Source organism: Hylobates moloch, unplaced genomic scaffold (genome assembly GCF_009828535.3).
Source record: "Hylobates moloch isolate HMO894 unplaced genomic scaffold, HMol_V3 SCAFFOLD_13, whole genome shotgun sequence".
Classification (NCBI taxonomy): Eukaryota; Metazoa; Chordata; class Mammalia; order Primates; family Hylobatidae; genus Hylobates; species Hylobates moloch.
Genome location: NW_026652288.1, coordinates 38,864,896 through 38,890,369, shown reverse-complemented (window position 1 = coordinate 38,890,369; position 25,474 = coordinate 38,864,896). Strand labels below are relative to the sequence as shown.

General features: G+C 49.6%; 1 protein-coding gene and 1 pseudogene across 2 annotated transcripts in view; one reads left to right on the top strand and one right to left on the bottom strand.

Moving 5' to 3' along the window:
* The first annotated feature begins 3,283 nt into the window (after window positions 1–3,283).
* The window catches only part of SPINT2 (serine peptidase inhibitor, Kunitz type 2), a 28,133-nt gene continuing 5,942 nt past the window's right edge, over window positions 3,284–25,474 (top strand). The window contains exons 1-2 of one of the 2 annotated variants that reach the window (XM_058426975.1): window positions 3,284–4,000; window positions 22,294–22,464. In XM_058426975.1, the coding sequence (XP_058282958.1) occupies window positions 3,895–4,000; window positions 22,294–22,464 (277 nt within the window). In that variant the 5' untranslated portion in view covers window positions 3,284–3,894. The remainder of the gene's footprint in view (window positions 4,001–22,293; window positions 22,465–25,474) is intronic. The other variant, XM_032173052.2, reaches the window with a different exon arrangement.
* On the bottom strand, window positions 11,785–11,867 carry LOC116481385 (U4 spliceosomal RNA; annotated as a pseudogene).

Genomic DNA, 25,474 nt, shown 5'->3' with positions numbered 1-25,474 from the left:
AAAAAAAAAAAAAAAAAGGGGGGGGGAAAAAAACAATTGATGCAATTACTGTCAAGTTTTTTGTTTTGTTTTGTTTTTGTTTCATTTTTTGAGACGGAGTTTTGCTCTTGTTGTCCAGGCTGGAGTACAATGGCGCTATCTCAGCTCACTGCAACCTCCGCCTCCCGGGTTCAAGCTATTCTCCTGCCTCAGCCTCCCGAGTAGCTGGGACTACAGGAGCCTGCCACCACACCCGGCTAATTTTTTTTGTATTTTTAGTAGAGACGGGGTTTCACCATCTTACAGGATGGTCTTGACCTCCTGACCTCGTGATCCACCCGCCTCAGGCTCCCAAAGTGCTGGGATTACAGGCGTGAGCCACCGCACCCGGCCCACGCCTGGCTAATCTTTCGTATTTTTTTTTTTAGTAGAGACTGGGTTTCACCGTGTTAGCCCACATGGGTGTTAGCCCAGATGGTCTCCATCTGCTGACCTCGTGATCCGCCTGCCTTGGCCTTCCAAAGTGCTGGGATTACATGGGATTACAGGCATAAGCCATCGCGCCCAGCCCTTTTTTTTTCTTTTCTTTCTTTTTTTGAGACTAAGTCTCACACTGTCGCCTGGGCTGGTGTGCAGTGGGGCGATCTCAGCTTGCTGCAGCCTCCACCTCCCGGGTTCAAGCGATTCTTCTGCCTCAGCCTCCTGAGGGGCTGGGACTACAGGCGCGCGCGCTACCACGCCAGGCTAATTTTTGTATTTTTAGTAGAGACAGGGTTTCACTATGTTGGCCAGGCTGGTCTCGAACTCCTGACTTTGTGAACCACCCACCTCGGCCTCCCAAAGTGCTGGGATTACAGGCATGAGCCACCGCGCCCGGCCCCTTTTTTTTTGAGAACGAGTCTCGTGCTGTTGCTCAGGCTGGAGTGCAGTGGCACAATATTGGCTCACTGCAAACTCCGCCTCCCGGGTGCAAGCGATTCTCCTGCCTCAGCCTCCCGAGTAGCTGGGACTACATGCTCCCGCCACCACATCTGGCTAATCTTTTTTATTTTTTTTTTAGTAGAGACGGGTTTTCACTGTGTTAGCCAGGATGGTCTCGATCCGCTGACCTCGTGATCAGCCCGCCTTGGCCTCCCAAAGTGCTGGGATTACAGGCATGAGCCACTGCGCCTGGCCCTCCTTTTGAGTTTTTGTGTTTAAAGTTCCAAACTGGACAGACGCCGTGGCTCACGCCTGTAATCCCAACACTTTGGGAGGTCAAGGTGGGTGGATCATGAGGTCAGCAGTTCGAGACCAGCCTGGCTAACATGGTGAAACTCCATCTCTACAAAAAACACAAAAATTAGCTGGGCGTGGTGGTGGGTGCCTGTAATCCCAGCTACTCAGGAGGCTGAGGCAGGAGAATCGCTTGAACCCGGGAGGTGGAGGTTGCAGTGAGCTGAGATCACGGCACTGCACTCCAGCCTGGGCAACAAGCGAAACTCTGTCTCAAAATAAAATAAAATAAAATAAAGAAAGAAGAGGCCTATGCCTTCTTCCAAGCCCCGACAGCTCAGCACATACTTCTCTGTTTTCATGCTCAAGCCTGGCTTTAGTGGGCCTGAGTGGCAGTGGGTGATTCAAGTGCTGGGGGAGACCTTTGGCCTCACATTCAGACTCCACCTTGAGTCCCATGACCTCACTGCAAGGTTAGACTTCCACTGTTTAAGGTAAACACCATTTCGATAACTCAGTTACGACTCTTCGACTCTTCATGTATTATTATGCTAGGAGGAAGGCTGAAGAGTGGGAGTGGCCCTTGCTTCTGAACACACTATTCTCTTTCCTGCCTGAAGACCTCTGCATTTGCCGTTCCTGATGCTTGGAATGTTTGTCCCTTGGCCCTTATCATCCTTCAGAGTTCATTATCAAAGCCACCCCTCACAGAGCCCTTCCTCCGCCACCCCATTCAAAAGATCTCTTGTTATTTTCCATCCCAGCCCCCGATTCATTTTCTTTTCTTTTTTTTTGAGGCGGAGTCTCGCTCTGTTGCCTAGGCTGGAGTGCAGTGGCGCAATCTCAGCTCACTGCAAGCTCCGCCTCCCGAGTTCACGCCATTCTCCTGCCTCAGCCTCCGGAGTAGCTGGGACCACAGGTGGCTAATTTTTTATTAGCCAGGACCAGGCCTGGCTAATTTTTTGTATTTTTAGTAGAGACGGGGTTTCACCGCATTAGCCAGGATGGCCTTGATCTCCCGACCTCGTGATCCGCCTGCCTCGGCCTCCCAAAGTGCTGGGATTACAGGCGTGAGCCACCGCGCCCGGCCTCATTTTCTGTATAGCACTGTCAAAGTGTTTTCAGGCCAGGTGTGGTGGTTCACGCCTGTAATACAACACTTTTGGAAGGATGAGACAGGAGGATCCCTTGAAGCCAGGAGTTTGAGACCAGCCTAGGCAACACAGCAAGACCCCTGTCTCCACAAAAAATTTAAAAATTAGCTGGATGTGGTGGCTCACATCTGTAGTCCCAGCTACTTGGGAGGCTGAGGTGGGAGGATCCCTTGAGCCCAGGAGGTCAAGGCCGCAGTGAGCCAAGATCACACCATTGCACTCCAGCCTGGGCAACAAGAGCAAAAACTCCATTTCAAAAAAATAAATAAATAAATAAATAATCTAAAAAAGTGTTTTCAATAATAATGCATTTATTTTGATTACCTTGTTGGCTGTCCTCTACTCGTGTGCCTGCCCCCCTCCATTCCCCTTTCTAGAGTCAGTTCACGTAACTCCTCTTCCAGGAAGCCTTCTTTGACTCCCAGGCTTGGTCAGGTGTCTTCTCTGGGTTTCCCCAGGGCCTTCCTTCCTCTCAATTCTGATGCTGCCTGTGCTAAGTATTTGTCTCCATATCTGTCCTGAGAACCTTGGAGCCAGAGCCCGGGGCTGTTTTTGCATGGGCCTATCACCTCCTCCAGGAAGCCCTCCTTGGCCCTCTCTCAGGCTGGATGGGAAAGCTATCTGGGATCCCATCATGCCCAGGTTTTCTAGCGATCCAGCCTCTGATCCCTCAGCTTGGCCTTCCCCATCACAGCTTTCATCACTTTGTGCTAAGCTTCCGCTATCACTACTCTGGGCCGTTCCTGTTTGGTGACTCAGGGACCAGTCTGGCATGGCCACCGCTGGGTCCCCAGCATTAAGCCCTGGAGCATGAGCCCAGTGAACTTTGAATTCAGGAAGGAATTCACAGGAAAGCTGCGGCGAGGCGGGCAGAAAACCACAGGCTTCCAAGAAACGCGTGTCTGCCGCCCCCTCCTCCCACCCTGAGGCCAGTCCAAGAGCGAAGGCCCTCCTCGGATGTCGTCACCAAGCCCAAGGGAAGGGTGGCAGGTGCTCAGCGGGCAGGCGCCCCGCCCCGCCAGGTTCTGTTGGGGGCGAGGCCCGCGCAAGCCCCGCCTCTTCCCCGGCACCAGGGGCGGGCCCAGGTGCGCCCAGGGCGGGGGAGCGGCCGCGCAGGTACCTGCCCTTTGCGCCTGCGCCCAGCTCGGCCTGCCTAGCTAGGTGCGCCCCGCCCCCTGTCTGCTCGGCCACCTTCGGGAGCCGCTTCCAATAGGCGTTGGCCATTGGCTCTGGCGACCTCCGCGCGTTGGGAGGTGTAGCGGGGCTCTGAACGCGCGGAGGGCCGTTGAGTGTCGCAGGCGGCGAGGGCGCGAGTGAGGAGCAGACCCAGGCATCGCGTGCCGAGAAGGCCGGGCGTCCCCACACCGAAGGTCCGGAAAGGCGACTTCCGGGGGCTTGGGCACCTGGCGGACCCTCCCCGAGCGTCCGCACCTGAACGCGAGGCGCTCCAGTGCGCGTGCGCGGCGAGGGGCTTCCCGCAGCTGATCGCGAGACCCCAACGGCTGGTGGCTGGCGGCGTCGCCTGCGCGTCTCGGCGGAGCTGGCCATGGCGCAGCTATGCGGGCTGAGGCGGAGTCGGGCGCTTCTCGCCCTGCTGGGATCGCTGCTCCTCTCTGGGGTCCTGGCGGCCGACCGAGAACGCAGCATCCACGGTGAGGGCCGGGCGGGGAGGCAGGAGGCGGGGCGCAGGGGGCAGAGGCTCGGGGGTCAACGGGGGTCTGAGCAGGGAGAACTGGCGGGGGAGGAAACGGGGTTACTTGATGGCGTTCAGCGGGTGTGGTGGAACCAGCCCTGGAGGATTGAGCCTTGAGATGAGGTTTGGGAGCCCTCGAGAGCGAAGACGGGCGGAGGAGCGAGGGTTAGGAGAGTTTCCTTCGGGTGGAGGAAGAGTCTAGGGGTATTGACCAAGAAGGCGTGGCACTGCCCCTTCCTGTGGCAAGAACGGGGTGAGGACAGAATTGAAGACCAACCTCCTCCTGGCGGTGGAAAGTTCCATGGCCAAAGCCCAGGGAGAGGCCAGACCTGTGAGATGGTGGGGGTTGGACTGGGTGACCTGGTGGCCGTTTTAGACTCAGGGAAGAAGCCCATCTCACCCCTGCCTCTTTGGAGATTGGACAAGAGCCCCCCCCGAAGTTTTTGTAGTTGAGTTGCAGTAAAGTAGATGCCCGAGAAGGAGGGAGCAAGAAAGGAAACAAGCGTTGGGGAAGAGGAAGCTCTGCTAAGGTGCGAGAGAGTGTTGGCGTTGAGCAGTTGGTGTTGGGGTCTTTGAATTGGTCCTTAGAAGTCAGTGGTGAATAAGGTGATTTAAACTTCTACACGCTTAAGGAAGTGTGGCCTGAAAGGTCTGTTTGAACAAGTGTTGTTTTAAGCTTAACTGCTTCAGACAAGCACCAGCGGGTTTTGAAAAGAGCTCTCTTGAAAGCAAGAATTCACTGATTCAGCAAAACTTACTGAGGCCCTGCTACGTGTCAGGCACTGGCGCTGGTGATAACAGTTAACTCAGACTAGCTGGGTTCCTGCATTCACAGAGTGGGAGAGGCAGAGCTAGTGAAGGTTTAAAAAGCACTTGCCATGAGATTAAGTTACTGAGAATTAAATGAACCAGGTGAAGTACACCAACAGGGTGATGTAAGATGTTGGGGGCGGCTTTAGCTCAGGTAGTCGGGGGAGGTCTCCGTGAGAAGGGTGACATCTGAGTTCTAACATGAAGAAGGAGGAGGCGGTAGCTACACGGAGACCTGGGGGACCAGCGTCCAGTTGCAGGCAATAGAGTACAAAGGCCTTGAAGCTGGAACAAGCTTGGTTGGGTTCAGGGAAAAGACAGAGCCAGCCTGGCTGGCGCTGGCATGAAGGAGGGGAGGACCGGAGGAGGATGGGAGGTGGGAGAGGTAGGCTGCAGCCAGATGGCCTAGGGCTTTATAGACAGGTACTGGTGCTTGAACCCGGGAGGCAGATGTTGCAGTGAGCCAAGATCACGCCACTGCATTCCAGCTTGAGCAACAAGAGTGAAACTCCCATCTCAAAAAAAGAAAAAAAGGCCAGGCAATGTGGCTCATGCCTGTAATCCCAGAACTTTGGGAGGCCAAGGCGGGCAGATCACTGGAGGCCAGGAGTTCAACACCACCCTAGGCAACATGATGAAACCCCGTCTCTACCAAAAATACAAAAATTAGCTGGGCATGGTGGTGCGCGCCTGTAGTCCCGGCTACTCGGGAGGCTGAGGCAGGAGAATCGTTTGAAGCCCAAAGGCAGAGGCTGTAGTGAGCTGAGATCAAGCCACTGCACAGCAGCCTGGGCGACACAGCAAGACTCCGTCTCAAAAAAAAAAAAGAGCAGGATAGGTGTGCACCAAGTCATCACCTGTGGTAACTTCTGGGGACTGGTTAATTTTTCTATGCCCCAGGCAGGAGAAAAAAGAATTGGTGGGGAGAGGCTCAGCTGTAGGTGACTGGGAGTCAGGAATACAGACGTTGACCATTCTTGCAATCAGAACCAGAATTTGGCATCTCTGCTGGACTTTTTCAGGTGAAGTAATTATGTTAGGATGTACCTCCCAGTTACCTGGCCTCTTGCTACCTCTGGTGCTTACTCTGAGCTGGGATGTGCCGTTTAACCTTTGAAACAGCCGGGTGCGGTGGTGAAGTTACGTGCCTTGCCCGAGGTCACTCGGTAGTAGTAATTGACAAAGCCAGGTCTCACTGCAGAGGCCTTCTCTGTTCAGAGTGGCCTCCCTGACTGCTGCTGCCGGCTGGACCTACTGACCTTTCAGAAGTACTAGTGTCTGACTGGGTGAACTCATGCCCTCACTCATCTTAAGTTCTGTTTGTTTGAAAGCTTGAACAGCTTAATCGGAGGCAGGAGGCAGTTTTGATTTTTTTTTTCCTCGCTCCTTCCTGATTGCTTGTGTTTTCTCTGGAAGCAAGTCATCCACTGGGAGTGTGGTGTTGCTGAAGCTCCATGCAGTGGCTCAGGTGCTGCCGGATGAGTGTGATGGTGAGGGAGAAGTGAACAGAGAATGTGTGAGGGAGGGAGGATGGGGGCTGGTCAAGGAATTTATTCTGTATGAAGACATGAGGGGGTGGAGGGCCGAGATGGTAGGGCCAGCAGATTGTTGGAGTTGAGGTTCTGAAGGGAATGAACCAGACAGATAGGATGCAGTGGATATTGAGTGAGATGCATGAGAGGGAGGTTCTGAAGAGGTGGCAGTTATTGAGACAGGTCTAGGTGTGACCCTGAGAGGAAGCGGGGGACGAGGGTGGGATGAGATCAGCTGGAGGTCTTGGAACCTAGAGTCAGAAGACCATCTACCTAGATATATAAATCTCCAAGAATGATCATAAGAGCAGCGGGAGAGGTGGCAGGCCCGGAGCTAAAGTTGGGATGAAAGGAGTAGTTGTCTGGCTTGGCAGATCACATGCCAGGCGGGGTAGTGAATGATTTACTCTAACAATGGGAGTCTCCCAGCTGGGGGTTTTGGGGAGGGTGGAGGGAGAATAGTCCAGAAGCAGCTCCCAGGAGCAAGGAGACCTCCCCACTTGGAAGGGCCCCAGAAAGTGTGCCCTCAGGGGAGACTCCAATTAGGTAAGAGGGTGGCAACAATGTTCAGAGGAGATTGAGGACTTGGAAGATTTGCTCAAGACCGGTCCTGAGTACCAGAGGGCCCGGGAGTTGGGGGAGGGAAGATGGGGACAAAGCAGGCCCCGCCGTGTGAGAGTGAGGGTTAACTCAGGGGTCAGGGCTTCTTGTGAGAAGCATCAGGTGGTCTATGATTGATGTGTTGGTGACGCTCTGAGTAGTGAGGGCAGGTGGGAAGGGACAGGTGGACTGGCCGGACAAAGAGGGTCCTGACTCCAACCTCTGCAGACAGAGGTGGGGGGAAAGCTGAGCTTATGCCAGGTGAGGAACCTCCCCGATCTAGCGTTAGGGACAGTTACAGTCTGGAGTGGAAAGCACGCAGGGATTATAAACTGGCCACTCCCAGGAAGCTTCACATAGCCTTTATGTGACTTGCACATTTTCCAGAATTGGGATTTTTTAAACGTAAAAATGTAGTTTTTGGCTTTGCCTGAAAAACATGAAGATGTAATGGAACCAAACCAGAACACAGGCCTGTTTTCCTGCCCAGCACTCCCCGGCAGGAGCCGAGTGCCTCTTTCAGGCAGGAGCTATACCACTCCCCAGCCTGTAGATCTTACTCAGCCTGCCTCACCTCAGCTACTGCCTGCCCTCTATCTCTGTAGGCCTTTGGTTTCTGACCCCTACCTTAAACATATACTCCATTTAGTAAAAGGTAACACATAACAGTTCTTTATAAATTGCACGTTACAGTGTGAGACAGGGAGAGCACACGCGTGCGCACGTGTGTGTGTATGTATGTATGTTACAGCTGTTAGGGGAAATCCTTTTATCAGGTAGCTGCAAATATGCAGGATTTTTTTCTTTTCCTTTTCCCCACCCAGGTGGTAAATCCTGGTATTTGGAGGGTCCTGAAATTTGTGATGTTGCTCAACACCAGGCCAGATCATATATTTCCTCCGCAGAATAGAAACTTGAAAGGTCCTTTAGGAGTGGCCGGTTAGGTGTAGTTCTTGCTGCCAATAACTTTGTGCCTGGCCCTGGGCATCAGAACTTGTGTTAATGGTTACTTGGCTTAAGGTCCTTTGTTTTTTTCTTTTTTTTTGGTTTTTTTTTGAGACAGAGTCTCTCTCGTCTCCCAGGCTGAAGTGCAGTAGCGCAATCTCAGCTCACTGCAAGCTCCACCTTCCGGGTTCACATCATTCTCCTGCTTCAGCCTCCTGAGTAGCTGGGACTATAGGCGCCCGCCACCACGCCCGGCTAATTTTTTGTATTTTTAGTAGAGACAGGGTCTCACCACCGTGTTAGCCAGGATGGTTCAAGGTCTTTTGTTGATTCTTCTTGGGAATTTCCACTGGAGGCAAGCAGGGCAACACTCATTTGAGAACCTCTCCTGCACCTTTTTTTTTTTTTTTTTTTTTTGAGACAGAGTCTTGCTCTGTTACCCAGACTGGAGTGCAGTGGCGCCATCTTGGCTCATTGCAACCTCTGCCTCCTGGGTTCAAGCGATTCTCCTGCCTCATCCTCCTGCGTAGCTGGGGTTACAGGTGTGCACCGCCATGCCCAGCTAATTTTTGTATTTTTAGTTGGGATGGGATTTCAACATGTTGGCCCGGCTGGTCTCGAACTCCCGACCTCAGGTGATCTGCCCACCTCAGCCTCTCAAAGTGCTGGGATTACAGGCTCGAGCCATGTGGCCCGGCCCTCTCCTGTACTTCCAAGGGATTTTCGAAATCTGTGGACCTCTCAGGTTAATTACAGTGTCTGTAGAACCTTAACTAAAGGGTAAGCTTTCCAGCAGACTCCGCAGGCATGTTATTAGTTGCCACCCTTTCTTTACTTTCCTCCTCACCCCTATGGGTAGTTGTGACCCTGGTGGTCAAAGATAAGATGACAGAAGGCTAAAGTAAAGCTGGTGTTGGCGATCAGCTGGGAATTCTCTAAAGCAGCTTCTCACATTATTCTTATCCTCCACAGGAGTGCTTGTCCTACTTGCAGGCAAGGCAGTTTGGTTCCAGGGTAGTTCGAAATCTTATTCACTGATACAGTCAGCAAATGTTTATTTAGCACCCACAAATTGCCAGGCACTGACTCACTCAAAATAGAGCACTGAACAAAATAGACCCCCTCCCCCATCCATGGCAGATGTGTCATAATGAGAGGAAGACAGTACAATAAACGAACAGATGAGTGTATGTCTGGTGATGAGTGTCAGGGTTGGTGTGCTTAGCACTGAAAATGGGGGCTTTTGAGGTTCAAATGGTTGCAGTTCCTAAAGAAGGTTGAGGGCCTTGCCTTCAGGTCTCCGTGGGAGACTGGCCCCTTTCCACTGGAAACATTGCTTTGCCCAGTCAGTATTTGAGAGCTCAGGCTGTGATGGAGAAAGCACACTTCTCCTCTTTCACCCTGCTCCCCGCCCTGTTTCTCATTTTACCCATCCCAGGCCATTTGCAGAATGCATGCAGAGCTTCTGTTTGCCATGTCTGGAGGCTACAGGGGAGGCTGAATGAGGGGTGATAAGCCTGTGGCTCATGTGAGGCGGGAGAGACCCCAGCAGGAGTCACACTGAAATGACTCCATTAGCCCCAGGAGGCCTTGGCCCACTGGCCATGACTAATGTGGACGTTAGAGTGTGGATTCCGATGTCCTGCAAGATCCTCCTCACAAGTGTCATTTCACGGTTGTTTCTGGCAACATCTTTTTGAAAACTCCCTGTAAAGAAGTGCTGATGTTGATGCTGAGGCCCAGGAACTTTGGAGTTTATTTACTTTTTTTTTTGGTTTTATTTTCCTTGGCAGATGAAGTAGTTGCTAGAGTTTAGTTATTTTGAAGTTTATTTGAAATATGCTTTTTATGATTAGAAGCCATTTTAGAAATGAGGGCGAGGCCAGGCGCGGTGGCTCGTGCCTGTAATCCCAGCACTTTGGGAGGCTGAGGCAGGCGGGTCACGAGGTCAGGAGATAGAGACCATCCTGGCTAACACGGTGAAACCCCATCTCTACAAAAATACAAAAAAAAATTAGCTGGGCGTGGTGGCAGGCGCCTGGAGGCTCAGGCAGGAGAATCGCTTGAACTCGGAGGGTGGAGGTTGCAGTGAGCCAAGATCACGCCACTGCACTCCAGCCTGGGAGACAGAGTGAGACTCCGTCTCAAAAAAAAAAAAAAAGGGCAAGAATTCATATGTTGTTTTACTCACACGTGTTGGAGATGGAGCTCAGGGTGATTCCTGACTGGGCCCAGGTCCATGGCCTCAGAAGTCCCTTAATCTGAAGTCCTTCACTTTTATGTGATACTGCTGGGCACAATGGCTCACGCCTGTAATCCCAGCACTTTGGGAGGCCGAGGCGGGTGGATTGCTTGACTCAGGAGTTTCAACATGGTGAAACAAAAAATACAAAAAACTACTCAGCCTGTAGTCCCAGCTACGTGGGAGGCTGAGGTGGGAGAATTGCTTGAGCCTGAGAAGTGGAAGTTGCAGTGAGCCGAGATTGCACCATTGCACTCCAGCCTGGGCGACAGAGCGAGACCCCATCTCAAAACAATTTTATATGTGATAGTTTGTCCATGTGTATCCCAGGGTCTGTCATTTAGAGTGTATGGCATGTTCTTAAAGGGGTGGGGGAACAAAAAGATACTATAATAGTTTGTGACCTTTTGAAGGGCCGCTCTACATGAATAGATATATAGTATGTCTGTGTATTAAAATTTCATGGGGCGATTAGGAAAAACATTTCCAAAAAGTCTTCTTAGGGGGAAGGTAGTAATGAAAAAAGGTTGAGAAACACCATTCCAGAGAGAGGGTTCAAGAGCTTTCCTCAGTTCTGAAAATGGTCCCGTGATTTGCACAAGGTAAAGAATGGCTGAATGTGAATTAACAGCAGACAGTTCCTTGGAAGATTTGAAACTATATGTTTCCTTCCCAGCTATTCAGATGGGCTGCTCGGGTTCTTGTTATGGATTGAGGCGAGAGTAGACTTAATAGTCCTGTTTCAGAGTGGAATATGGAGTGACGGTAGGCATGAGTAGTGATGAGTTGCATTGTGCTGATAGGTTATGAAATGTAAATTTTTTATTTTTTGATACGGAGTCTCGCTCTGTCGCCCAGACTCTGGAGTGCAGTGGTGCGATCTCGACTCACTGCAACCTCCACCTTCCGGGTTCAAGTGATTCTCCTGCCTCAGCCTCTTGAGTAGCTGGGATTACAAGCATGCGCCACCACGCCTGGCTCATTTTTTTGTAGTTTTAGGAGAGACGGAGTTTCACCATGTTGGCCAGGCTGGTCTTGAACTCCTGACCTCGGGTGATCCATCTGCCTCAGCCTCCCAAAGTGCTGGGGTTACAGGCGTGAGCCACTGTGTCCGGCCTGAAATGTAAACTTTTATATCTAAATATTTTATATAGAAAATACCAAGATTTTATATCTGAAACATCAAGATTTTATGAGCCTCATAACTTAAGTTGGATTTGTAATTGTAAATGTTCTTTCTCATAAATACCTGAGGTTTTTTTTTTGGAAAGGTTCTGAATTGTCTCAATAATGAAAACTTCCAGACACCCAAGCCTAAAGGAGATGGGTAGTTAGTTGGTAGCTTTCTGTACTGGAAACAGAAACACTCAAATATGTAGAACCTAGCCAGCTAACCAAAGTAGGTAGATTTATAGATCACCTTAAAATAAGGCTGATTGCACAGTAAATGTCACCTTTGGAATCTGGCTTGGTAGAATTGAAATAGGTTTCTGTACCTTCTGTCATTCAGTACCTGTTTTCTTGAACTCCTGACTTCAGGTGATCTGCCTCGGCCTCCCAGAGTGCTGGGCTTACAGGCGTGAGCCACTGCGCCTGGCCTCAGTACCTCTTTTTTTTTTTTTTTTTTTTTTTTCAATTAGCAATAATCGCGCCTCGGATAGACCTCATTGGCTACGATACTGCCACTGCGCAAAGCTTCAGTACCTCTTTTTAAGATGCTCTCATTCATTCCCTGGTGAAAAGATACTTAAAGTGCAAGTGCAGGTGGGTGTGGAAAGCATGGAGGGTTTGTGTTGCTTCATTTGTTTTGGTGTTTGTTTTTTCCACCAGTCCTTCCCTCTGGCTTTCGGCCTCCCAGCCCAGCATATCCTGATCTTGTAGCCATGCAGGACTTTGACCCGTGTGGTGGTTTGCCATTGTCTTCCTCCAGGTGAAGATAAGAAATCGTTGGTTTGGCTTGAGGTTATACTTTTGGCTTTCCCTGTATATCCTCTTCCTCCTTATCCTCTCTGTCAGCATGCTTGGTTGGACTGTGTAGTGAAATGTGTCATTCTCTTTATTCTGACTGTCCCTATATTAGTCCTGTCTTCATAAAAAATACAATCATAGCCGGGCGTGGTGGCTCACGCTTGTAATCCCAGCACTTTGGGAGGCCGAGGCGGGCGAATCACGAGGTCAGGAGATCGAGACCATGGTGAAACCCCGTCTCTACTAAAAATACAAAAAAAATTAGCCGGGCGTCGTGGTGGGCGCCTGTAGTCCCAGCTACTCGGAGAGGCTGAGGCAGGAGAATAGCGTGAACCCGGGAGGCGGAGCTTGCAGTGAGCCGAGATTGCGCCACTGCACTCCAGCCTGGGCGACAGAGCGAGACTCCGTCTCAAAAAAAAAAAAAAAAAAAAAAAATCATAAAGATACAATATCTACTATTTGTTAGAAGTTTTGTGCCAGGCCAGGTTCGGTGGCTCACGCCTGTAATCCCAGCACTTCGCGAGGCCGAGGCAGGCAGATCACCGGGTTAGGAGATCAACACCATCCTAGCTAACACGGTGAAACCCCGTCTCTACTAAAAATACAAAAAATTAGCCAGGTGTGGTGGCGGGCGCCTGTAGTCCCAGCTGCTCGAGAGGCTGAGGCAGGAGAATGGCATGAACCCAGGAGGCGGAGCTTGCAGTGAGCCGAGATCCCGCCACTGCACTCAGGCCTGGGCGACAGAGCAAGACTCCGTCTCTAAAAAAAAAAAAAAAACCAAACTGTGTGCCAAATACTATTTTAAGTACTTATAATGGATTAAAAACTCCTTTAATCTTCACAACACTTTTTTTTCTTTTTTTTGAGATGGAGTTCTTTGAAACTCTTGGATTAAATGACTCTTCAGAGCTTTCTTTGCTTTTTGATACTAAGGAGTGGCATGTCTGGGGATTTTTATAGCAAATAATTTCTCCTTGGCTACTATCCTTAGAATTCCAAGTGTCTTCAATGAAAAGAGGAGACTCGTTTTTAGTGATGTTAGTTGTTTTTAGGAAAGGTGTCCTGCAGTGTTTTTCGCTAAGGTGGCTCAATCCTGTAATCCCAGCACTTTGGGAGGACGAGGTAGGCAGATCACTTGAGGTCAGGAGTTTGAGGCCAGCCTGGCTAACACAGCGAAACCCTATCTACTGAAAATACACAAAGTAGCCAGGTGTGGTGGTACACTCCTGGAGTCCTAGCTACTTGGGAGGCTGAGGCAGGAGATCACTTGAACCCGGGAGGCAGAGGTTGCAGTGAGCCGAGATCGTGCTATTGCATTCCATCCTGGACGACAGAATGAGACTGTCTAAAAAAAAAGACAAAACATAAAATGGAGAGGTAGACCAGCTTACGGGAGGTGTTGCACTTCCCTCTGCATTGGAGAGACTCTGGATCTGCAGCCAGGGAGCTTGTGAAGGCTTCTTGTCCACAGAAATGAGGATGGCAGTTGTGACTTTCTGGATGGTGGCCCAGAGGAAGCAACACTGGCAAAGCCTCTTCTGTGAAGCAGCTCTCAGAGCAATTTTGTGACACTGAAAGAGCAAAGGATAAAACGTTGAAAGCTGATCCAGATCTAGAAAAGTGTTTGGCAATTGCTAGAAAAGGTGTAGAAATGATGCTTGCTCTGTGTCGTAAGTTATATGGTGAGACCACAAGCACGGTTCAAACTCCCCTTAGAAATTCTTTTGCAAAGAAATTAACACTTTAATCCTAAATGTTTCTAATGTTTTAACTTACAGTATGCTAAATAAATGCTAATAGAGTTTTTCTTTCCTTATTTTTTGAGACAGGGTCTTGCTCTGTCGCCCAGACTAGAGTGCAGTGGCACGATCTCAGCTCACTGCAACCTCCACCTCCCGAGTTCAAGTGATTGTCCCGCCTCAGCCTCCTGAGTAGCTGGGACTACAGGCGCACGCCACCATGCCTGCCTAAGTTTTATATTTTTAGTAGAGATGGGGTTTCACCATGTTGGCCAGGGTGGTCTTGAAATCCTGACCACAGGTGTGAGCCACTGCATCTGGCCAAAAAATTTTTTTTATTTTTTGTAGAGACAGGGTCTCACTATGTTGCCCAGGCTGGTCTTGAACTCGTGACCTCAAATGATCCTCCTGCCTCGGCCTCCCGAAGTGCTGGGATTATACGTATGAGCCGCCATGCCCAGCTTGACAAAAAAAATTTTTTTTTTTGAGAGATGAAGTTTCACTCTTATTGCCCACGCTGGGGTGCAATGGATCAGCTCACTGCAACCTGCACCTCCTGGGTTCAAACAATTCTCCTGCCTCAGCCTCCCGAATAGCTGGGATTACAGGCATGCACCACCACGCCCAGCTAATTTTGTATTTTTAGTACAGACGGGGTTTCTCCATGTTGGTCAGGCTGGTCTCGAACTCTTGACCTCAGGTGATCCACCTGCCTCGGCCTCCCAAAGTGCTGGGATTACAGGTGTGAGCCACCACGCCCAGCTGACAAAAACTTTTTTTTTGTTTTTTTTTGAGACGGAGTCTCGCTCTGTGGCCCAGGCTGGAGTGCAGTGGCGCAATCTTGGCTCACTGCAAGCTTCGCCTCCCAGGTTCACGCCATTCTCCTGCCTCAGCCTCCCAAGTAGCTGGGACTACAGATGCCCGCCACCACGCCCGGCTAATTTTTTGTATTTTTAGTAGAGACGGGGTTTCACCGTTTTAGCCAGGATGGTCTCGATCTCCTGACCTCGTGATCTGCCCGCCTCAGCCTCCCAAAGTGCTGGGATTACAGGCGTGAGCCACCGCGCCTGGCCCTGACAAAAACTTTTAAATGTCATTGAGCGGTATCATTTTTCCCACTGATCATGAGATTGCTTTGTGTGATCACACACTGACGGGCAGGCCAATTGCTGCTTGTGTTCAGTATTTGGCCCCTTATAGAAAACATTTGCAGACCCTTGTTCTAGAAAAAACAGATGGGTGAGAGGAGGAGGAGGAGAAGCATTTCAGGAGTGTCTTTGGGTTTTCCTGTCCCGCACGTGGTGAGGCAAGAAGCTCATGGCACTCATGGGAGTGTGTCAATAACTAGAACCCTAGGAAAGTTATTTTTGCTTGTTTTAAAAATAAGCTTGTTTTGGGGCTGGGCATGGTGGCTCATGCCTGTAATCCCATAGCACTTTGGGAGGCTGAGGCGGGTGGACTACAAGGTCAGGAGATCGAGACCATCGTGGCTAACATGGTGAAACCCCATCTCTACTAAAAATACAAAAATTAGCCGGGCATGGTGGCAGGCGCCTGTAGTCTCAGCTACTCGGGAGGCTGAGGCAGGAGAATGGCGTGAACCCGGGAGGCGGAGCTTGCAGTGAGCCGAGATCGCACCACTGCACTCCAGCCTGGGAGCGAGACTCCATCTCAAAAAAACAAACAAAGCTTATTTTAATGGATATAAAAACATGAATAAAAGAAAACACCAAGTTCAGGGTGGTAGGGGGTTAATTTGGAAGAGGCAGAGCAAATGTGATTGAATGAGGGGTATGCAAAGGGTTTCTGCTCTATACATATGTTTTATTTATTAATTTATTTTTGGAGAACAAAGTCTCGCTTTGTTGCCCAGGCTGGAGTGCAGTGGCGCAATCTCGGCTCACTGCAACCTCCACCTCTTGGGTTCAAGCGATTCTCCTGCCTCGGCCTCCCGAGTAGCTGAGACTACAGGCATGTGCTACCACGCCCGGCTAATTTTTGTATTTTTCAGTAGAGACGGGGTTTCACCATATTGGCCAAGCTGGTCTCGAACTCCTAACCCCAGGTGATCTGCCCAGCCAGCCTACTCTATGTTTTAGTCCTTGAGAATGTTAGAATTTGATGACACTGAGATGTGGATATACCAGACATGGGGTATTTTCTGTACGCATCAGCATATTTGAAATATTTCATTAAAGTACTTACTTTGCAAAGTAGACACAGCTGCATTTATGCATTTTTGGAAAATGATTAGGTACTATTTCATCTTTTTTGTTTTGTTTTGTTTTGTTTTTTGAGACGGGGTCTCTGTCACCCAGGCCTGAGTGCAGTGGCGCAATCTCAGCTCACTGCATCCTCTGCCTCCCAGCACAGGTGAGCCTCCTACCTCAGCCTCTCAAGTAGCTGGGACCGCAGGTGCACACCACCACACCTGGCTCATTTTTTTTGTATTTTTGAGCTCAAGCAATTTGTTCGTCTCAGCCTCCCAAAGTGCTGGGATTACAGATGTGAGCTACTGGCCCAGTACTATCTTCTTAAGTCTATAAAATAAGATTAGATTGGTAGTACTTGGGACCCCTCGGAATTCTATAATGTCCTTCTTAGAAGGTGACAGCAGATCTATCCAGCAGACTGTAGATTGTTGTCTTAGTCACCGGCTGATTGTCTTGGTTAAAGCTCTAGTGACTTCAGAACCAGAGAAACCTGTTTTCCAAGATATTCAAAGACCAGTTTGTTTTGCAATTTTGCAATAGCTGACATTCAGAATGCCTGCCAGGGTTTTGTAAGTGAGGTTCATATTTCGGATAATGTGTGACTTTAGCCATTTCTGATGCTTTTCCGAAAGAAAGTTACTCTTCCCTAAAGGCAGGAATTCTACTTTTGCTTAGATATTCTGAAGCTTATGAGTTCATCCAAATTTGGTTCCTTTCAGCATTTTCCTGTTGGTCCGTCTCTGTCTTGAAAACATACAGAATGTACTTAATTTTGCCCTAGCATTTGTGAGCATACAAAATAGCACTTGAGTCATGTTTTTCATGATTGCTTCCCAATATTATTCTAAGACCAACATAGCATTTTGTCATTTCCTAATAATAGAATTCCTCATTAAGGAATAACTTTCTAAAAATGTGCCCAGCCCATTTCCCCCCAGCCTTGGCCGTTTCCTTTGGTATGTTGGTGTCTGTGACCCTGTCATTGAGTGTGACTGAAAACAGAGGCCTGGCAGAAGGCCTGGCCTTGATAAGCCCTCAGATTGTGATAAAGACCCTGAGGAATGTTTTGGCTTTTAGGCAACCTCAGTTCTGTTTTCCTACTGCCTGTTGATGCAGTGGCTTTATCTTCCCATCAGTCTGAAGGGTCGTGTTAGTGCCTGGGCTCTCATCAGACCACGGGGAACTCATCTTGGCACTGCTGCCTGCCTCACTTTAACCACCTCAAGTCTCAGCATTCTCGTTTGTAAAGCGGGGATATTATTACGTGATTCATAGTTTTATTGTGACCATTAGAGGTAGGGCACGTGATATGCCAGGCATCATGCTTGGCGAAGGCAGTAAGTAATGCAGCCAGGTGCTGTGGCTCACACCTATGATCCCAGCACTTTCAGAGGTGGAGGCAGGAGGATCACTTGAGACCAGCCTGGGCAACATGGTGAGAACTCCATCTTTACAAAAAATTACAGTTAGGCAAGCATGGTGGTGCATGCCTGTAGTTCCAGCTACTCAGGAGGCTGAGGTGGGAGGATTGCTTGAGCTCAGGAGGTCGAGGCTGCAGTGAGCTGTGATCATGCCACTGCACTCCAGCCTGGGTGACAGAGTAAGACTCAGTCTCAAAATAAATAAATACAAGGTTTTTGCAGAACAATGAATGAGAAAATGCACTGTTGTTATTTGTGATGGAAGTGAATACTATATGGCCTGTGTTTCCTGAAGGAACACTGCCTCCATTAAAACAAATGAGCAAACAAAATCCCTTTTCATGACTTCAGTTCTCTCAGGCCTGAGAGTAAAGTTTACATCATAGATGCTTAAAAACAATTCAGTTAGTAAAAGCATGTGACAAGATGAGATGATTTGTCTTCAACGAGGAGCTTCCTTCCATACTCACAAAAAGATGTGTGTCTTAACATAGTAAGGACATGGTTAAATTTAGTCTTATTTGGACCTAACTTCAGCCAATTAATCTGCTACTTAGAACTCTTTTAGTCAAGGCCGAGCGCAGTGGCTCATGCTTGTAATCCCAGCACTTTGGGAGGCCGAGGCGGGCGGATTACGAGGTCAGGAGATCGAGACCACGGTGAAACCCCGTCTCTACTAAAAATACAAAAAATTAGCCGGGCGTGGTGGCGGGCGCCTGTAGTCCCAGCTACTCGAGAGGCTGAGGCAGGAGAATGGCGTGAACCCGGGAGGCGGAGCTTTCAGTGAGCCGAGATTGCGCCACTGCACTCCAGCCTTGGGGACAGAGCGAGACTCCGTCTCAAAAAAAAAAAAAAGAACTCTTTTACTCAAATTTTATTTGAGTAAAAAAAAAAAAAGAAATTATTTTTTTGGCCAGGTGCGGTGGCTCATGCCTGTGATCCCAGCACTTTGGGAACCTGAGGTGGGTGGATCACCTGAGGTCGGGAGTTCGAGACCAGCCTCACCAACATTGAGAAACCGCTTCTCTACTAAAAATACAAAATTAGCTGGCGTGATGGCGCATGCCTATAATCCCAGCTACTCAGGAGGCTGAGGCAGGAGAATCACTTGAACCTGGGAGGTGGAGGTTGCAGTGAGCCGAGATCGCACCATTGCATTCCAGTCTGGGCAACAAGAGCAAAACTCCATCTTAAAAAAAAAAAAATTATTATAAGAATTTTCAAGTATATACAAAGCAGTGACACATTTTATAAACCCCCATGTACCATCACCCAGCTTCAACAACTACCAATATCTGTCTTTCAGACATGTTTTTAGTCCAAGTTTTCTCTTAATAAAGAGACTTTTCCTTTTTCTTTCTTTTCTTTTTTTTTTTTTTTTGTTTGTTTGTTTGTTTGAGATAGAGCCTTGCTCTGTCGCCCAGGCTGGAGTGCGATGGCAAGATCTTGGCTCACTGCAACCTCCGCCTTGCAGGCTCAAGTGATTCTCCTGCCTCAGCTTCCTGAGTAGCTGGGACTACAGGTGCCCACCACCATGCCCAGCTAATTTTTGTATTTTTAGTAGAGATGGAGTTTCGCCATGTTGGCCAGGCTGGTCTCAAACTCCTGACCTCAGGTGATCCGCCCACCTCAGCCTCCCAAAATGCTGGGATTACAGGCATGAGCCACCGTGCCTGGCCATAAACAGATGTTTCTAAATTCTCCTGGGACAACAGTGAAGTTCTACCTTTCCTTCCTACTTTACCCAAGGAACCTGAAAATAAGGCTGCTTTCTGAAACTTAAACTACTAAGTCAATGATATTTAGAGCAGATGTAAGCAGCTGTCTAGACACAGAATGGCTTCCCAGGCTCGCAAGACTTGTCATGAAGGCCCCAGCACGTCGACAGAAAGCGTCCAAGCTAGAAGAGGCACTGGCTCACAGCAGCAGCCCAGAAAGGAAGCATCTCAGGGACAGATCATGACCGTGCTCCGGAAGAGCTGTCCTGAGCCACTACTGTGAGCATTTGGTCTGCCTGACAGATTCCAATGGTGAGGATGTTCTTAGGAATCATACAGTAAACTAACTTTATTCTGACTCCAAGCATCGTGTTCCACTGATGCTTGCTTTCCAAGGTGTTTTGCTGATTCACATCAACATGCAACCTGCTTGACAGAATACAGTGATGTTCTCACTGTAAATTCATCACCTGCTGCTGTGGTCTCATGTATCATCCCGTGTGCTGTTAGCTGAGGCCAGTGCTCCTGTTGTCTCCTCAGTACCAGGGCACTGGCAAGGGTGCATGTCTGTGCCTATAAAGATGATGGCCAGGTTCTGGGCAGGGTTGAATTCACCAAGGTAACTGCCATCCATCCCTTGATAGGCATTTTTTCTCCTTCTACACACCCTCAGGCGTCTGCACGTGCCACGTGTACCTGGCACCCTTGCTTACGAAGTTACCGAATTCCTGCCATGATACTGTGGGTCACCCTGCTTCATTCTCAGGTGTGGTGTCGGGTGGTTCCTGCCTGGGCGCCCGGTGTTGTTGGGCCCTCCCTCAGGTTATTGGTTTTTGTTTTGAGATGTAATTCACATGCCATATGATTCACCCATTTAAGGTGTACAATATTCCCTTCAAGTTTATTGTGGAAAAAGGCTGTATCTGACACTGCTCAGGAAGCTAAGACACAAAGCAGCCAGAGTGGCTGCCAGGGCTCAGTGTGGCAGGGCAGCAGAGAGGCTGCTGGCACCTCTGTAGCTGTTGGGCACTCTTGCCTTGATGCTGTTTTCAGCTTTGGATTGTAATTGGGTCCCACGTGGGTCCTCTTCATCTCGTCTTGTTGGTGGCAGTGTTGCTCCCAGTGTTGGGGTGGGCAGAGTCACACACCAGAGGGCCTCCTCCTGCTGTTTCCTCTGGACCTTGTTGATTATGTGTTTTGTGACCTTTGGCATATTGTACCTGTTCCAGGTGTACAGCCAGCTGGTTCTGATTGACGTGTAATGGACAAAAGGTGCCCCTATTTAAAAAAAAAAATTTTTTTCTGCTTGTAGTCCCAGCTACTCAGGAGGCTGAGGTGGGAGGATCACTTGAGCCTAGGAGCCAAGGCTTCAGTGAGCCATGGTCCTGCCACTGCACTTCAGCTTGGGTGACAGAGGAAGACCCTATCTCAAAAACAATTATATAGGCCGGGCGTGGTGGCTCATACCTGTAATCACAGCACTTTGGGAGGCCAAGATGGGCAGATCACCTGAGGTCAGGAGTTCGAGACCAGCCTGGCCAACATGGTGAAACCCCATCTCTACTAAAAATGCAAAATTAGCCAGGTGTGGTGGCGCATGCCTGTAATCTCAGCTACTTGGGAGGCTGAGGCAGGAGAACAGCTTGAACCTGGGAGGTGGAGGTTGCAGTTAGCCGAGGTCGTGCCTCTGCACTCCAGCCTGGGCAGCAAGAGTGAAACTCTGTCTCAAAAAAAAAAAAATTATCATAAAATCACTCGTTTTAAGTATGTCATCCAAGGATTTTTAGCACCTTCTACAGAGCTGTGCAGCTATCGCCATAATCCAATTTTAGAACATTTTCATCATCCCCTAAAGATCCCTTTACCCATCACTCCCCATTCCCACCCCCAGTACCAAGCAGCCCTCATCTACTTCCTGTGTCTATTGATTTGCCTTTTATGGACATACTGTACACTTCCATTCATATGAAATGTCTAGATAAGGTACATTCTAATGGGTGACTTTTCATAGTTAGCTTTTTTCAAATGATAGGGAATTTCCTGCTTCAGAAGATGCTTTTTCTGCTGTGCTACTTACCTGTGATCTATTGTGTGGGTGGGATTTCCTTGGATATGCCCATCTTGGTGTGCCCAAATAGGAGCTGTAACAAGCCCTGGCGCAGGGTTAGGACCTGTGTTTTCTTTGGAGCCATGGGCTGGGCTGCAGGCACTCGAGTTCAGAAGCTTCCTTCTGAGGCTCTTGCAGTAATTTGAGTGTCCTGTGGCCTGCCTGGGCAGAGAGTGGACAGGAAAGGTCAGGAAAAGTGCGTATGAGGACTACCGAGGGCACTGATAGCGCCTCTCCTTCCCAACCTCACTTGTCTGGCTCTGACCTTTCAGCCCTAAGCTCCCCTTGGCCCTGTGGGATGGGGCAGCATCCAGAAGGGTCTTGGAGTCAGGTTTTTTTTTTTTTTTTAAAAAGTCATGTTTCCGTTAGGCGTGGTGGCTCGTGCCTGTGATCCCAGCGCTTTGGGAGGCCGAGGCAGGCAGATTGCCTGAGCTCGGGAGTTGAAGATCCGCCTGGGCAACATGGTGAAACTCCATCTGTACTAAAAGTATCAAAAAAAAAAAAAAAAACCCAGCATGGTGGCGCACGCCTGTAGTTCCAGTTGCTTGGGAGGGTGAGGCAAAAGAATCGTTTGAACCCAGGAGGCGGAGGTTGCAGTGAGCTGAGATCGAGTCACTGCACTCCATCCTGGCGATGGAGTGAGAGTCTCTCTCCAAAATAAATAAATAAAGTCATGTTTCTACACTGGATGTGCATGTCTTCAGTAATGGGGACAGGGGACAAAACACACAACTGAAATACAGTTCAGTGGGTGGGTCGGTGTCTTTATTGTTGGGCGACGTGTTTATACAAGGAAGGAAGCACTGAGTGGGCCTGTTGACCATCTGGGCTTGGGAAACAGCTCACGGAGGAACTCAAGGCTCTGGTTCTCCTGGGGGATCCGTGTACAGGTCTGTGCGTGTCCTTCGTTGCCAGGATTGCCCTGCCGAGCTAATGGGGTTGTGCTTCGCGTTTCAGACTTCTGCCTGGTGTCGAAGGTGGTGGGCAGATGCCGGGCCTCCATGCCTAGGTGGTGGTACAATGTCACTGATGGATCCTGCCAGCTGTTTGTGTATGGGGGCTGTGACGGAAACAGCAATAATTACCTGACCAAGGAGGAGTGCCTCAAGAAATGTGCCACTGTCACAGGTGAGATGGTAGTAGTTGGAGCTTTGTTTTTTTCTTTCTTTCTTTTTTTTTTTTTTTTTTTTTCCGAGACGGAGTCTCGCTCTGTCGCCCAGGCCGGAGTGCAGTGGCGCGATCTCGGCTCACTGCAAGCTCCGCCTCCCTGGTTCACGCCATTCTCCTGCCTCAGCCTCCTGAGTAGCTGGGACTACAGGCGCCCGCCACCACGCCCAACTAATTTTTTGTGTTTTTAGTAGAGACGTGGTTTCACCGTGTTAGCCAGGATGGTCTTGATCTCCTGACCTCGTGATCCACCTGCCTCAGCCTCCCAGAGTGCTGGGATTACAGGCATGAGCCACTATGCCCGGCCCCTGCTTTTTTTTTAGACAGGGTCTCACTGCAGCCTCCACCTCCTGGGCTCAAGCAGATCCTCCCACCTCAGCCTCCTGAGTAGTTGGGACTACAGGCACACCCCACCACACCTTGCTCATTTTGAAATTTTTTATAGAGATGGGGTCTCCCTGTGTTACCCAGGCTGGTCTTGAACTCTTGGCCTCAAGTGATCTTCCCACCTGGGCCTTCTAAAGGGTTGGGATTACAGGTGTGAGCCACTGTGCCCAGCCAGATTTTGCTATTTAGAGACAATTTATTAACTGGAATGTGGATACTTTCTTTATTAGTTCTTGACAGTGGAATCTGTGTGATGTTTTAAAAAGCAGAAGAAACAGGCACCATATGAGTGTCCTGGTGGCCGTACAGTGGTTTCACAGCAGACCCTCACTCCTGTTCCCAGAAAGGCAGCAAAACAACAGGGCAGAGCTGGGGCCGGCGTGACCCAGCTTCCTTTCTCCCACTTTACTAAGTACAAGTTTCAGAGCAGACGATGAGGAAGTAGCCTTGCCTTCTTGAGCAGAGCATTTTTGATCCACTCCAACAGGGCTGCCCCTCTTGTTCCCTGGGTATTTGGGTTATTTTATTTTATTTTGAGACAGAGTCTTGCTCTGTTGTCCAAGCTGGAGTGCAGTGGAGCAATCTCGGCTCACTGCAACCTCAGCCTCCCGAGTAGCTGGGATTCCAGGTGTCCACCACCACGCCTGGCTGATTTTTGTGTTTTTAGTAGAGATGGGGTTTTGCCATGCTGGCCAAGCTGGTCTCGAACTCCTGGCCTCAGGTGATCTGCCTGCCTTAGCCTTGCAAAGTGCTGGGATTACAGGTGTAAGCCACCGCGTCTGGCCGCTATTTGGGTTATTTTTAATTGTGGGACAAATGACTTGAATAGCTCACCCAGCCAAGTTATGGGTCAAGTTAAAACAAACATACGTCCTGGAGTCCATCCTCTTTGCGGCCCTCACCTGTGAGGGGTTCTGAGGGATCAAGGTAATTTTGACCATGACAACCTCACAGTTTAAATTAAAACCTAAACCTCCCAGCAGCGTGCTCTGGCTCTCAGCTGAGTGAGAAGGACTTCCTGAGAGCTGGTGGTGATAAGACGTTGGCCCTTTGGGGCTGCTCCATCCCGAGTGTTCCAGAGACCCGAGGGTTTGGCCATCCAAATCCTATGTTAAAGATTTTCACTTTTTTCTTTTTTTCTTGCTCAGTCGCCTACCAGGCTGGAGTGCAGTGGTGTGATCTTGGCTCACTGCAACCTCCGCCTCCTGGGTTCAAGTGATTCTCGCGCCTCAGCCTCTCAAGTAGCTGGGACTACAGGTGTACGCCTCCACACCTGGCTAATTTTTGTATATTTTGTAAAGATGGAGTTTCACCATGTTACCCAGGCTGGTCTCAAACTCCTGAGCTGAAGCAATCTGCCTGCCTCCCAGAGTGCTAGGATTACAGGCGTGAGCCACTGTGCCCAGCTAAACATTTCACTTTAACTGAAAAAACAAAAAAAATTACACTGGCCTTTATTTTTTATTTTTATTTTTATTTTTATTTTTTTGAGACAGAGTCTCGCTCTTTCACCCAGGCTGGAGTGCAGTGGCGCGATCTCGGCTCACTGCAGGCTCCGTCCCCCGGGGTTCACGCCATTCTCCTGCCTCAGCCTCCCTTATAGCTGGGATTACAGGCGCCTGCCACCTCGCCCGGCTAATTTTTTGTATTTTTAGTAGAGACGGGGTTTCACCGTGTTAGCCAGGATGGTCTCGATCTCCTGACCTCGTGATCCGCCCGCCTTGGCCTCCCATAGTGCTGGGATTACAGGCGTGAGCCACCACGCCCGGCCTACACTGGCCTTTAAGTAAAAAATAAATAAAAATATTTTCAGTGGTACTCTCCCTGACATTTTTTTTTGATGACTTGGCGTTGTCTCTGTGAGCCACCATTGACCCAGTTACTATATTTCTATCATCAGCTGTGATTCATTATGAAGGAGGACTTGGGAGAAATATCTTTTGCTACCTTTTCTGAGCTATCCCAGTCAAGAGTTGCCTTTAGCAAATGTATCTGCCATCCTGGCTGTTCCTTGTCTCCTGAGGAAGGGAGTTGAAGTGTTGAGAACTCAGGCAGTGGACAGTGAGCATAGCCAGGGGACGTGAGTGGCTGTGTGTTCCTGGGAGCAGGCAGGTTAGCTGTCTCCCTAGAGTCTGGCCCCGCCTTGCAGGTCCAGAAAGCACATATTGGCATCTGACTGGACGTGATGCATGTCTCTCGAGGCGCTCCCATGTGAGTCTGTAAAGAGCTAAACACCTCCAGGGCTGCTAGTGCCTAGGGTCCTTTGCCGGCATATTCTCTCCCAGGCAGGCAGGCTCTGTGGGAAGGCAAGTGAGAATGAGAATGCCAGTGTATTCATTCATCATGAGAACCAGGACCGCCCCGGGGAGCAGGCACTCGTGTCCCCGGGCCCACGCCTTTAGTCCACATAGGCAAGTCTCTAGTCCAGTTGCCAGAAGACTGCCTGATGAAGAGAGACGCAGAACGAGGGGAGCTGGTTTGCAAGGTGACCATTTAATAGCATCAGGCTAGGCCAGGCCTGAGGATGCGGAGGAGCCAGGGTTCCCTCCATCTTGGACAAGGTGTAGGAGATAAAATAAATGCT